The 14,837-nt window shown below is 38.6% G+C and overlaps 1 protein-coding gene across 6 annotated transcripts; it reads right to left on the bottom strand.

Annotated features, from left to right (window-relative positions):
- Nucleotides 1-206: 206 nt before the first annotated feature.
- Nucleotides 207-14,730, bottom strand: RSRC2 (arginine and serine rich coiled-coil 2). Of its 6 annotated transcripts, none has more exons than XM_061344576.1 (11): nt 14,576-14,709; nt 12,026-12,072; nt 11,433-11,589; nt 10,782-10,825; nt 8,038-8,228; nt 6,950-7,093; nt 3,283-3,405; nt 3,106-3,185; nt 2,223-2,455; nt 1,372-1,461; nt 207-864 (listed from the first exon to the last, which is right to left on the bottom strand). In XM_061344576.1, the coding sequence occupies exons 2-11, from the start codon at nt 12,047-12,049 to the stop codon at nt 685-687; spliced, it is 1,266 nt and encodes a 421-aa protein (XP_061200560.1). In that variant the 5' UTR covers nt 12,050-12,072; nt 14,576-14,709; the 3' UTR covers nt 207-684. The 6 variants fall into 6 exon arrangements, with proteins under 6 accessions (XP_061200560.1, XP_061200563.1, XP_061200562.1 ...); XM_061344579.1 differs by having other exon boundaries at nt 8,038-8,250; nt 14,576-14,702; XM_061344578.1 differs by lacking the exon at nt 12,026-12,072 and having other exon boundaries at nt 8,038-8,250; nt 14,576-14,730.
- Between the last annotated feature and the right edge of the window lie 107 nt (nt 14,731-14,837).

Genomic DNA, 14,837 nt, shown 5'->3' with positions numbered 1-14,837 from the left:
CATCAAGTTGACCAAAAGGGCAAGCCAAGTATTCCTCACCCTGAGTTGCATTCTGCAGCACAATCTCCTTACTTTAGGAAAACCCTACTTCCAAATAAGCAAAGCAAAACACTCTGTTCCTGACTTCTCCAGTCTTCCTGCCATCTCTTACCTCTCTTTCTTAGAGGCTGGCCCAAAAGACAACTTGATTAATGTAAAGGAAGACCTTAGAGAAAAAAAAAGTCTTTATTATTAACCAGGGTTTCTTGCACTGAATTATGTGCCTGTTGGCCCAGACTGCTAAATAACATCTACACAATGTTTCTTTCATGTTTCAAGAGTTGAAAATAACTGTACAAGGTTAAAGTACAAAAGTACACAAGACAGTGGACACGAAATACCCAGGTATGAGTTTATCCCATCTGCTGCTTGGTTTGAAAAGTAGAACTTTTAACTAAAAAATACTGTCCTTCTATAGTTCTGTCAAGTTTAATGGAAGTGGGTATAACCTGATTACAACACTAACACCAGTATCACTGATCTGATATTTACAAAAAAAATTGTATTTTTTTTTTAATAAATTAAAGTCAATGCAACACCCATGCAAGCTAGAATGCTAGCTTTTTGGTGAACAAGGACCCAACAGCTGAACAAGAACCTTCCACAGTCCCAAACTTTGAATCTGCCTCTTTTCCCTCTTGTTTTTCAAACTGTATCCATTCCTCGCATGGAAGATGTGAATCCCAATCCCATTCCTCTTTGCGTATGAGTCTGTGACCTTGCCATTTCGTACTGTGCATCTAGATTTCGGAAGACCTCCTCCTGTTGTTTCAGGGTTTTGAAACTCTCTTCATCAACAGAGCTACATCCAGCTTCATCCTCACTCTAGAAACCAGATAGAAGGAAACAAACATTAGCTGTGGTCAGAGCAGTGTCTGCAGATACCCTAAGCATAACAATTTTGCTTTGTTGATTTCCCGAAATCTGGGAAGCATTTGGCTTTATTGCTGGAACATCCTAGCATCACCTTCCCCTCCCTGTCAAGACACAGAGGCCTTCATCTGATTCCTCTTCCCAACTCATTCAAATAAATGTCTCTAGTTAAGTGATCGAGACAAAGCAATACTGTCTGAATTCTAAATACTGGTTACAGCAACCACTGATTGTAACAGTTCCCTTGCTAGGCAGAAACATAATGAAATTCCAGAAACTGGAACTGAATTCAGATTTAGATGCTGCTTGTGAACTTTATAATACTTATTTTAACTATCTCAGGTAGTATTAGTTTAACTAACACCCTTCCTGGTTAACGCATACTTTAAAATACAGAAATCACTATGCTACAGTTAATGATAAACTTAGTTACATATTCAGAATCCTTTAACTCTTTACCTTAATGCCCATCAGTTTTCTGAATTTGACATTTTGGTCCTTGTTTCCAAAGTTTAGTTTTTCCCATATTTCTGCAGACTGTGATTTGTCCTGTACAAGTAAAAAAGATGTATCACCTTTAAACACAAGCTACTGTTAACATCACATCACAGGAGCAAGCAAAAAAGCAGTATTAAAACTGGGCCCATTGCACAGCTGGAGGTAACGGGTTTCCAAATCAGATCTCCCATTCATGTACCCTCCTCACAAGAAACTTTTTGTGAGGGAACTTTAGTTAACCAGGGGTTTCAAAACACTTCACTAACTGCAACAGCATTTGTTTGACACAGCGTTAAGTCAGAAAACCTATTTGTATTTATAACTTACACTAGCGTTTGTAATGCCTTATTCTGGTCCTTGAGAGTTACTAGCAAGATTTGCAGACTTGTTTTTGAAGGCTGGAACAGCAGAGGATACAACACTAAATGAAAACGCTCTACAGTCACAGACAGGAGCGGTGAGTTAAGTCTCTCTACCTCAGCCATCATTTCTCAGTAAAAAGAGACCACCTGCATCTGATATTTAGTTGCAAGGCAAACTGGCAAAAGTAACTTTACTATCCAATCATACCTCTGCAATTTTATGCCATCAGGGTTTTTCCTGAGGCTTATGTCACAACCATTTACCACTTGAAGGTCAAGTTATCGTAAGTCCTTTCACCCCCAAAGTTTTACCTTGCGCTGCTGTTAAGAAGAAAACTTCCTATCAGGTGTGAAAGTAATTTTGCTGGAAATAGCATTGATAAACATCCTTAAATTGAGTGAACAGTGTTTCCAAACAACTTTCTTGAAAGTAAGAAAAGCCAACATTACCCCTTCCTTTTTGCCTTGCCAAAGCATCTTCCGCTTTTTCTCTTGTTCAGCAAATTTCATTGGGTTCACAGCGGCTGGGTTGTAATAGCTGGGGACAGCTATTCCAGTCTCTGCTAGTGCTTTTGCTTGCAGGGCTGCCATCTGAGCTGCCATTGCTATTTGAGGAGTTACTTGTGTTCCCGATGCCAGAAGAGCAGCAACATTAATAACAGAACCTCCCGTGGCTGCAGCTGCTGTAGCAGAAAGAGAACTTGTTATCAGACAGGAAGTTCAGATTTGGGGAAAAAAACCTCCCAAACCAACAAACAAAAAAATCAACCCCCATCCCCAAACCCCAGACAAACAAAAGCCCCAAAACACTTCCCTTCATCAGAAGTTGAACATGTCCAAACAGCAAATGCATGGTAAAATACACATTATTTGTCGATCAAGAAATGAGTGTCCGATAGTTTTAGTAAGCTAAAACTAAAACTGAATCTCATGTAGCTCATGCTTCTGAATGCCCCTGAGATGGTAACAGCTTTCAAACTCTTGCTTAATGATGCTTAAAGGAATGGTCCGATAACCATCACAAAATCACGTACCAGCTTAACATACAACATTTGCATTGTATAGTTGGTTAAGTGATAAGAAATCCTGGTCATATCTTTCAGGGGTTTATGTTTGCTTGGGGCTTTTTCTTTATTTTGGTTTTGTGGGTTTGGTTTAGTTTTTTCCCCCCACATTTCCTAGTTCTAGTGGTGTTTCTTATATATGGACCAAGTTAACAATTACACAGACAACCTGCACATCTGTGAACAGGACTGTCACACTCAGCACATAAGCCTACACTACTTCACACTCACACTATTGTTTACAAATTCATATAATACACATGGACTACCTGCAGCCATTTCCTGTTGCTTCTGTTTTTCAACCAGTTCTTTCTCTCTCTGCTCTTGCAGTTTCTTTGCTCTTTCCAGTCTGGAAGTACATGAGAATAAAAATATTTAGACATGCTATATCAACAGCAGAAGCTTATTTACATCACATATCATTAAAATCAGCAACAATTCCCAACCTTCTGGCTAATGCTTCCTGTGCATCCATAGCTGTATTTCGTCCCCGAAAGGGCGGTGGACTCGAACTCCGGCTGTGACTTCTGCTGAACCTTCGGGGCTTTTCAATTCTCTTCTTTCGGTCTCTGTAACCAAATTTAACAGTTACTAAAACAATGAAGGTACAACTACAACTTAATATTTCATACAGTATCTGATCACAGCTCTGAAAAACTGCTTAATTTGGACAGCTTTCAGTAACTGCTTCACAGAGATCATACTAGAACAGTGTAGCCGTCACATCTGCCTTGTAACAAGACAGAGCTAAAATGGAAGATTTCCGACCGCAAGATGTTAACAGAACGTGTAAATCTGGATATTTGTTTACTCTCTTACTGACAACACATAGATCCTCTCTAGAGATTTTCATTCTAAAGCCCAACACGAAAAAAGCATCATGCAACTTTGGTAAAAGACAACTGCAAGAAAACTGTAAAATGGTCAAGTTACAGGAATGCTTTAAAACCATAAAGACCTCACAGCATTGGAATTACAGTAAACATCAGCAATTTGAAAAGGCCCAATTCAAAAACCGGAACTGTACTCAGGGAAATTACTATTTCTCTCGCTTCTCTATCTTGTCTCCAAACACACTCTGGACAACTGTTTGAGGGAGGGTATCAAGCTAAATGTGTGAGCTTGTTTAAACACATGCAATTTGTGTCAGGTTTGCTCGAGAGGAACAGTGCAGTTGGGAACTATGAAGCATGAATGATCTGGAGCCTGAAAATCTGAAAAGAACCCAGTTAAAATATATTTTTAAGCAAAACACCAAGATATTCAGTTCAAGTCTCCTTTAGTAACCTTCTCCCCAAGTACTCCCAAGTAGAAGTCATTCTTATGGCATACATATCTAATCCCATCGACGCAACAAGCACTCAAAATATGTATATAAACTACTATTAGCAATATTTCTCTTTGCCAGGATCATTAGCATCTACATTATAAGAGGTAAGGTTTTATCCCTGGTTAAGCCTCTATCACCAATGTTTTAAAAAAAGAAGTCATTGATACAAAGCTTAAATTACAGGAGGGATCCTGCACATTTTCCCCAGATTTGCATTAAGAGCAAGTTGAGATGCACAAAGATGCTTCTGCAATTTTATACTTAAATGTTATTATCAGCCGTTTGAGATCACAGCTAACTTGAGATAATAGCTATCGTGACAACAGCCATCTGAAACAGCATTCCAATATTCTGCTTCTTCTGTTTGCAACTTGGGCAACATCTACAAACATCACGAAACGTAGACTGAAGTTACAAAAAGAGATCCTTGCTTACATGACAAATCTGGTAGAATACAAAGGAGGTGAGACTTATCTTTTCATAGAAGATGGTAAGATGCAGATTCAGGCACTGGGAAGTGACAGATCTGCATTCCTGAGATAAGATGTAATGCATGTTTCAAAGATACCTTCATTTTTCCCGTGCTGACTACTGTAGTTTGGTCTTGTCTTTGGTCTGATGCTTTACTGCACTGGTAAACATCAAGGAAATAAATGTTTGAGCTTTTGTATTTAAGTATTTTCATTTGAAACAAGCAAGATGGTGTCATGTTTTCCATCTAGCATTTAATCAGAGCCATGCCACAAAAGAACTCCAGGAGGATCTACACGCCCACAGAACAAAAAGACTAGTTTAAATGCTAGCAAGGACAGGTCACTTGAAAATGTGAGCTTGAGATTATGCAGAGAACCATCAAGAGAAGGTCAAACTCCACTATTTACAAGAACTTCTAACTGTAACACAACAAATAATGAGGGCATTCATTTCATGGTTGAGTTTTAACAGGGTAGGTTTCTGTATCATTTTTATGTAGCTTGTGAAGAGTTTGCCTTGAGACTTGCCTCATAAGTCTCTTTCCAAAGACCTCACCCGAGCCCAGAACTTGATGAAGTGTTCTAACTACTGTTAGCAGAGACTTATGCCTCACTTAAGAAATGGATTATTGAAGTATGCCCATCACTATCTAAGAAGGTAAGTCTCCAGTTGAAGAAATTCCTAAGTTCTTGACTGTCCCTTACTTTTTCTTCCCACATTTGCCATTCTGTTTCATGTAATCTGAATTCCACTGCAGAAGCAAAAAACTATTCTGGGATGCAGAGTTTTCATGAAGCCATTAAACATAAAATCTTCAAAGAACTTTCAAAACCAGGATTGCACATCACCTACAGTAACTGGAAATAATGAGCAACTGAAGCCTAACACATCATGCTTAAACAACATTAAATGGTTTTCAAATCAAATGGTATGTGACATGCGTAGCAACTGAAGACCCAGCTCTACTCACCCCAGCTGAAAGTTTGATACAAACTGCATGCCAAAGTAAAATAGGACATGAACCACATAATTCAACTACTTCTTCAGAAAGATAAGTCTTCTGAAGAGTTTCACAAATGATGTAACATTACACAAGTGTGACAGATTCCCAAGTATCCAAGGATCTACAGTAATGTTGAGTAGTCATAACCAACTTCTACTCCCTTCAAATACGCAATTTAAAATCCTCTGATGAAAATACTAAATTAACTGAACACCATCAACACTTCCTTGGAAAATCTGAAGGGACACCGATTTGTATCCACACTACTTATTTAAACAAGTAGGAGGGAATAAATGGAACTGTAATAGTCATTAAGTCATATTTCAATTTGCTCATTCAGAAAATGCTGCAGGGCATTAAGAACACAAAGGTGAAACATACAAACAACACTCAGAACCCTACACTAGAATACTGAACAATTCATCACTATTAGAAAACATTAACTTCCAGCATATTCCCAGGGAGGCATAGATTTCAACTCTGTGAAAGAGACCCAGAGTAAGCCAGGATGTGTCTAGCTAAAGGGGTTTTATCCGTGCTTCTAGGAAATGGAAGCAGCCAAGATAGGGAGAAAAACTAATATAATAAATATTCTCATGTTGTGCATAGCAAAACCATCAAACTCAAAATTCACCTTAATGCTACACTAACTGTGCCACTTCACAGACAGAGTTTTAAATGAACTTCACGGAGCTCATCAGGATTCTGATCAGTGTATCTCCTCTGACACTCAGCAATTCCCAGTTAAACTTGACTTTTCAGATATACAGACACAAAAGAGATCAATACAGTTAAAGCAGCGCTTTGCCAACCACACTATTCTTGTATCAAGGGTTAGCTGTAGTTTATTTTTCAGCTTTTCTGCTTAAGCATTACTTAAATATCCTGTTTTAAAAGGTGAATTCAGTTGTGGTACAAGTCAAAAGAGCCTGAACTGTGGTAATCATTATTACTCAACATACTTATTTACTTTCCTTTGACTTTATCAGTCCTAAGTTCCAACATGTTGGTTTTATAAGATACCCACAAAATAACTATTAAAGCAATTCTAATTGCCAGCAAGAAATCATGCTATGAAAAGCCAAGAATCTGAGACACTTCAGCTGTCTAGGACAAGTGTTTCTATCAGTGTGTGTAAACTATCCAGTCCTTAACCTGCTGTATCAACACAGCTGAGAGAGCCAAACACATTTAGTTACACTGAACATACATTAAGTGGCAAACACATCATTCTTCTACGTATCAACCCACTACAGAATGTTCAACCAAACATGACCACTAAGTGTATACAGAAGTTAACACTTACCTGCTTCTGCTCCTAGATCTGCTTTTGCTTCTACTCCTATGTCTGTGTCTAGATCTTGATCTAGAACGAGATCTTATACGTCGTTTCCTCTCTCTGCTGCGAGATCGGGATTTTTTCCTATCGCGACTTCTGCTACGATGACGTCTGAAACACATATCCCAAATTCTGACATATTCTCATGGTTTAATTCATCTTCTACTTAAGGAATTACACACAGGTTTGTCATCACAGGGCAAAATGCATGAGGGGGGTTGGGGAGACTGCAAACTACACATCAAAGAGTTCATGCCTGAAGCAGTTTAAGTTGTAAGGCTAAAGATGAAATGGGAAATGAACCAAACGCTACTATGAAGAGTTACAGAGTTTACACAAACAATTATACTCATCACTATAGCTGTTCATTTGTTCATTACAGTGTACATATCAAAACAAATACAACCATACTAATCTGATGCAGGAGTCTGAAATTCAACGCAACAAAACTCCTCCTCCCCATGATATTCCAATACCTTAGGGAAGAGATACCCAAATTTCAGCTAGTGAGTCATACACAGTCCCTCAGTGTATCATTAGCTGAAGCTTGTTCCTTGCTATCATGTTTGCTACAGCTATAGCAGAGCTGCCTGAAAAGTTCTGCTGGCAGCAACCTGTTTGTTCTACATAATTCTCCTACCATCAGTGTGCTAAGAGGCCTCAGACAGCATTGTCTCTGGGTAAGCTCTTGATTTAGGGAGGTAAAAAGCCATGACAGTGCCAAGATGTATTTTTTTCCTGCCACTGACAATAGGGAATGCTTAATGCACTGTTTACAACTTTTTCTATACTGCATATACTAATTATGACACACACCACTTATATAAAGCCTTAGAGCTATTGTGTACCTTTACTCAGAAACAAATAAAAAAAAATAAAAAATCCCAAGTAGCAGCAAATGCACCACCCAGTGAAAACTGACACATGCAACAGAAATTGATGCTTTAACATTAGGTCAGTAGCATAATTCAGCTGTCCTTCATAAGCCTACATAAATTCTAAATCCTGCTTTTGCAATTATACTTGAAACAGAATAATCATGCAAAACAACCTACCTTTCACGAGACCTTGATCTTGAATAACTTCTCCCTCTGGATGATTTCCTCTCTTTGCGTTTATGTCTATCCTCACCATTTTCAGATGAATTTAGGCTATCTCTTCCCTTGTCAGAAGAATGTTCTTTGTCATTGTGGTCTTCAGATTTGTGCTTCTTGGAGGACTTCTCTTTGGATTCATGTCTTCTTGCCTGTTTTAAGAAGAAGTTGGTTCTTTCAGGAAAATAGTGCAACAAAGAGAGTTAGTATGGGTATCAGAAGATAAAAATGATAAGTTGTGATGCAACATTAGTAACCTTAGGAGTGTGACTCAATCATGACCGATGGCTATTTTACCTAATGCCACCAATTACCCAAAGCTGCAAATGCACTCTAGAATTTTTCCCCCTTTTCCCTCCTCCCCACTGCCTAAAGGATTTGTTTGCATACAAAACTTCACAGCACTGTAACAAAAGCAATTGGCAGTTACTGTCTCCATTCCAAACATGTAATAAGTACCTATCTTAAATACCTGACCATTTCTGAATATGCATTTATACACTCACAGTGGATTTTTATTTAGTATATTTAAGTACACTTAATAGCAAATATTTAAGTATTTACCTAAGTCTACTATGTAGAAAGTTACCAAAATCCATGCATAGTTGCACACACGTATATTGCTTTTAGAAGTAGGGTTTTTCTATCCATCAGTAGGTAATTACTTTTTAGTGCAAAACTCTTTTCAGTCAGTAACTTCCAACAGTTTTTACAAAACAAAGCAGTAAATTTACATGGTTGACATCCCAAACTTATTATTTAAAACTAACATGCCATCACTGGGACCTCCTCAATGGTTTTAAATTAAAGATATGCTGCTCCACTATACCGCAATTTTTTCCTGCAGTGCCTCTTAAAAAAAAAAGGTTCCTTTTTATAGCTGCAATGCCTAAAGTATTTAGCAAGGTCAGGCCTGATTTTTGCCAGTGTTTTCCTTAGAGAGTAAGACATGACATCAACACCTTTTCTTAATATATCCAGTTTATTTTGAAATCTTCCTAGCACAGAAGCATAGCCCACTTAAAATATTGCTTAAACATGAGATTTAAGTCAGAATTTAAGCATGATACACTCATTTCAGACCAAATCCAAATTCTTCAGAGGTTTTTTTGCTTATCTAAATCTGTTGACTACTCATAAAACCTTTTCTATAATCGTAACATCCTCTTTCAAAATAAAGAAGTCTGGAGAAGGTGCTGTAATTAGCTCATATAAGCCTCTGTAATTCCTTACTAATTTCTATGTATGTATTTGATTATAGCTCCTCAAGTTACAACGTTATTTAACCTACTTTTACAGTATTTCACACTTAACTCTTTGAACAATCATTTCTTACATAAAAATACATCAAGCTGGAAATGTTACTTCTATATTAGTTTTAAGTATGTATTTACATTATTTGTTCTGATATTCAGTATTTAGCCTACAGAGAAAGAGCTTAATATTGCAAACGAATGAAAACAATACATCTACTGTAGGACATTATTCCTCATCTCTTCACGCTGTGAAACTTAGAAATTGCTAAGTAAATAGTGTGGGATTAGATCCATCAGCATGGCAAAGCACTGACACAATTATAAGTGATGTCTTTTTTTCCTTTTTTTTAAGCCTTTTTTTTTTAAATCCCATCTTTCAGGCACACAATTAGTAATACACCACCATTATATCCCATAACGGATTTAAGATATTTTTAAGGGAAATGAGTTTGAATGACTAATAGTTACCTTATCATGAAGTAGGCTTATAATTTTGCTATCTGAGTCTGCAGCGTCTTCAGTTCAGTCTCTTCGCGCATTAGCACGCTGAGTATGATTTATTATAGAAATGTTATCATGTGAGCTAAACAATATATTCAATTTCACAAAAACTCTCCTAGATTATTTTGCTTACTTTTTCTCACTCCTTTTTTAAACAGAGCTTCCATTGGAATGGGAGAAGAAGTTGCTGAACCGGGTTCAAAGTTAAAAAGTCCCTCATTTGACCCAGTCTGCTATTGCTCCACATGGCATAAAAGCTTCTTTGTGACTATTCTGATGCTTCTGATTTGCTCATTTCATCTCTTCTCTGGTGTGTAAACCAGTTATTTCCCAGGTATCTTTGATGCTGTCTCTTCTCGCTCCCCAATATATCTATACAGGCATATATGTCTTTTTAAAGAGACAGTCCTCTGAAATTTTTGCTGCAAGTGCCATATTTCCAGCTGACTCAGCCTGTTTGTCAAGCTGTGACAATCTTTCACAATTAAAGGAAGCAATAAACAGAGCTCAGTCAGGTGAGGAATTATTTACCATAGATTTAAGGTGACGGGTATGTATCAGTGAAAGTCCTGAACATTGGCCAGGAATAAAGCCACCCAAGGCTTTCAATTAATGGAAGCTCTGTGAAAGTCAGCAAGAACACCATGCTACTTCTCCACATGAATTTTTTCTGCTGTTTCCACAAAAAAAAAAGTACAAAAAAATAAAAGAAAATAAGTTACTAGTTTCTGAAAGCATTTTTCTATAAAACTATTACCTTGTCAACATGAAGGCTGCAATCATGCTTCACTATGAAAGGATCTCCATATCCATTTTTAAGCTTAAAGTTTCTAATTTCTTGTACTTACCATTAAGTCATTTATATAGGTTTACACATATGTGCATTACTACAAGATACTTTTAAAGATGTATTGTACAATTACCTAAACGCTACAAAGTGTTAATTACCTCTTTGCTTCTGCTCCGGCTTCTGTGTTTTTTTCCTTCAGCATCTGCAGAAGAAAACATTTATTGTTGTTTACTAACTTAAAGAGGAGGTCAGCTGGCTACAACCTTTCTAGTTCTTTCAGTTATTCCATCCCCCTAATTCAGGAATAGATCTAGAAAACAAACAGCACTATTTAAGTATGTACTACGGAAAGCAAACTGTAGCTTTTATTCCCAGTTCTTTGCATGTATTTAAGCTCTGACAGTGAAAAACTAGACCATGTCATATTCTAGCTGCATTCTTCAGCCAGATAACCCTATTTTTGTTACACCCATGCAGAAGCATCCCAGCCTAAGCATATGGAATTAAATTAATATAAAGTAGCATGTTTTTCTGCTTGGTGTTGCCTATCCTCCACCTGCCCCTCACCCCCAATCCCCTGAACAAAGACAAGAAGACCTTGTTCTTTAGCACTTCTACCATTAAAATTGTGAAGTCTCAGTATCACACATTTAAGATACAAACCAAAATTAGCAGCTTCATTTTTTCCCAATTCTAGCAAATTACTAGAGCTAAGACCATTTTTTTCCAAAACAGCTTTAAAGAAATTTCAGTTCTATAAGCACACACTGGAACATTACTAAGCAACTTCGCACATATTAAGACCATACCTGACTTCCGTCGTCTTTCCCTTGACCGAGAGCGTGATCTTGAATAATGAGGCTTTGATGTTTTGGGAGAACTAGAGGCATCTGGTTGTTCCTTTTTCTTTTCTCCTTCTGGAGAAGACTTTTCCGGGGCTACTCCATCTCGTTCTGTATCACTACCCTACGCACGAGGACAGAAAGTTTAAATAAAATAAATGCTTAGGACTGAAAAACAAAAAAACCTACTCAGTACTTCCCCTGAAGACACACTGAAAGATATTTACTGTAAAGACAATCTCAGGAGCAACCACCCCATTAGTAGCTAGGCAATAGCTTGACAGAGTTGTAGTGAACTGTGTAACTGCATATAGATTGATTTTTTCAAGACCTTATTAAAGAAATCTAATTTATAGAAACATTTTGCTCTCCCACTACATCAGACTGCCCTTTTGCCACGTGTTTTTGAGAATATCAGCAAAACTAAACTCTGAGCCACAGTTTTCTTTAAATGGTGGTGTTTATAAGTCATTTACCTTTTAAACATTTACATGACTAAAATTACTTAAGGTCAACACTCTCCCAACAGATCTAAGTCACCTTACAAGTTCGGGCATTACCGAGGCACAGCACAAAATCCCCATAGTATTTTGAAGTATGGAATGACCTATGAAATGAAATTAAGTATAGTGTCAGACAGCTAACTTTTGAATAAGGAAAAACCTCAAACAGTATCTCTATGTAGAAATGTGATCTATAAGTACTCTCATACAAAAACGTATCTACCTGTCCCAACAATTTATCTGTCACATTTTCCTTAAACCTTGACCTAGGAGGATTAAATCTGTGTAGAGCAGTCAAGACTGCTTTGTGATTCAATGCTGGGAGGAGTAAACGTGTACAACTGGTGTACAATGCAATAAAAGGAAAGGATGGAAAAAGTACACACTGAGAAGGTGACTGATTTCACCAATGCCTTTACAGATTCATTGGTCTCTGTTGTTCCAATCATATCAATAATGGCAGTCAATCAAACCTCGTGACGTCGTGTGGCAGCAGAAGATTTCACTGAGGACGTAATTTGGCCCAGATGTGCTATTCATGAAAATAATTTAGCATAGAAGAGGACTCAAACTTGCAGAGTTTTCTACCAGCTGCAACTGGTAGAATTGTCTGCTAACTTAACAACACATGTGAAAACCTCTCAAATGTTGATTTATATTCATTACTTTGAACACAAAACAACTAGTTTTTCTTAAACCGCAACAGATTATTATTACAGATTGTCACTAACATATTGTGTATTAATGGTAGACTTGGTTCACAACATGCTGCAGGTGAATCTTTAGTATTTATATTGCAGCTACTACTGTTTTATCTACCCAATTCTCCAGTCATATGGTATACTGGTATCTAGTTTAAAGCACACCAGCATACGGACAACAGCACTGACCACTTAAAACTGTGCCTGCAGCAGAGCTTTAGCTACACTCTCTGTGACACTTCTGAATACTACTGATACCCCACCCATCATCATGGAAACTTGAGGCCATCAGAGCAGGAACTGACTCTCCTAACTCTGATCTCAGCCATCACAACCCTTGTCCTTTGACATCTATCTATCTATCTATCTATCTGTCTATCTATCTGTCTATCTAGCTATCATCTGCTTATCTAAGCTTGCCCCCTTCACCTGAGACTCCTAAAAAGTCAGCAAGAAGTTTGGAAGGAATTTTAAATTCCTATACATTTACATTTCAAATTTACTTGAGGAGAAGGAAAATGAATACCAGCTAAACAGTCTAACTTATCTGGGTTTTTAAGCATAGTATTCAAAAGAAATTGAGCCCACTGCCACTTTCCAAGGCTACCAGTCTCACTATTTATACACACTGCTGCTCATTAATACCCTAAGGTGCAATGCACCTTGGAGAAATCTTTCAGCTCTACAAAAACAGAGAGCAGAAAAAAGCTGACAGACTTCAACGAGACTATTCTCAGCTCTTGGCTTGGCCACAGGTTCAGGTTTCCTCGAACAAGCCCCTCACCTACTTTTGAGGTATCTCAAAGACAGTACCTATGATCTAGGTGTTAAACTACAAGTACATAATTCTTCAAGTCCTTTTACAATAAAATTTATCTTATTCTTAACAGGTTAAGTTATATATATAAAAAAGAATGCAGCATTAAAAAAAATTAATTTTCTCCAGAAGTTTGTGGTCCCCTTGCTCTGTTTCACCACTCGCCAAAATTTAGACAAGAACCTTAAAACAGAAGAACTTTAAATGCCAGATTAAAGACCACAAAGTACTTAAAGTCAACTCTGAAGAATCTTATTACTTTTGAGACCAGTTTACTTGCTTTTTAGTTTGGGGTTTGTTGGGGTTTTATTTTGCACTCAAAACTATTTAGTAACTTCTGAAAAGAAATTAACCAAATCGGGCTGATAACTGTTCTTACCGGTTCTTTGACTCAATCATGGGACAAATGCCTTTGTATGCTACCAGGCCACACAACCTCCTTTATACATTACCAGAGTACAGAAATTTTAGAAGAGAGTAAAGCCACACTCTTAGGCCGTGTATAAACTTAAAGGACAGTGGTAACTACAGCACAGGCACTTCCTATATATATAAACTATAAAAACTGGAAAATGAGGGCAAATAATTATCACTGAGTGCAAGCTGACGCTGAAAATAGCACATTTATAGCCAAACACAAAGAAAAAATTTAGGACGGGGAAAGCTTCACGAATGAAAAGCAATCAAAGGCCAACCACCAAAATGATCCCCCTCTTCTCCCCTCCCAGGTAACCTGCGCCCCACAGCCTGAGAAACGCCTACTCTTATGTCTACGTTATTTCTCTCCCCAACCAGAAAACGACAGGGGCTCCATCATAAAGCCTCTTCGCTTCTCCCTGAGCCCAGCGAAATGAAACAAAAACTTCTGGAAACCGGGAAAGAAGTAATGGGTGAAAAGCGGCCACCCCCTCCCCGCGGCTCATCATGGCGCCGTCAACCGAAGGAGCGGCGGGCGCCATTTTGTCTCTCCGCGCACACGGCTTCCCGACCCAGCCCTCCCCGTCTCACACGCTCTTTTCCTCCCGCCCCGTAGCTGCCCGCTTCCCAAGTCGCCTCCCTCCTAAAACCTCAGCAGCGAACGCCACTAACCGCCATGACCGAGCACCCGGCACGTCGCTCCCCCTCAAAAAGCCTTCACAACAGGCTCAACGTCCCTCAGCCACCGCGGCCGCTGCGCTCGCGAACCGAGGCAACAAGCCCCACCCTCCCTCTAACGCTCCAGGCGCCCGGATGTAAGTGTGGGGCGGGGCGGGAGGGGGCCGCAGTGCCCTCTGGGAGAGGGGAAGGATTAGGCGGTGTCTAAGCAGCAGCGCTGTCCGCGTTTGGAGGATGATTGGCCCGGGCTGCGAAC

This window comes from Neopsephotus bourkii, unplaced genomic scaffold (genome assembly GCF_033783945.1).
Source record: "Neopsephotus bourkii isolate Nb327-2 ecotype Australia unplaced genomic scaffold, CSIRO-AGI_Nbou_v1 NB_230, whole genome shotgun sequence".
Classification (NCBI taxonomy): domain Eukaryota; kingdom Metazoa; phylum Chordata; class Aves; order Psittaciformes; family Psittacidae; genus Neopsephotus; species Neopsephotus bourkii.
The sequence above is the reverse complement of the archived record's forward strand: the minus strand, read 5'-3'. Positions and strand labels throughout refer to the sequence as shown.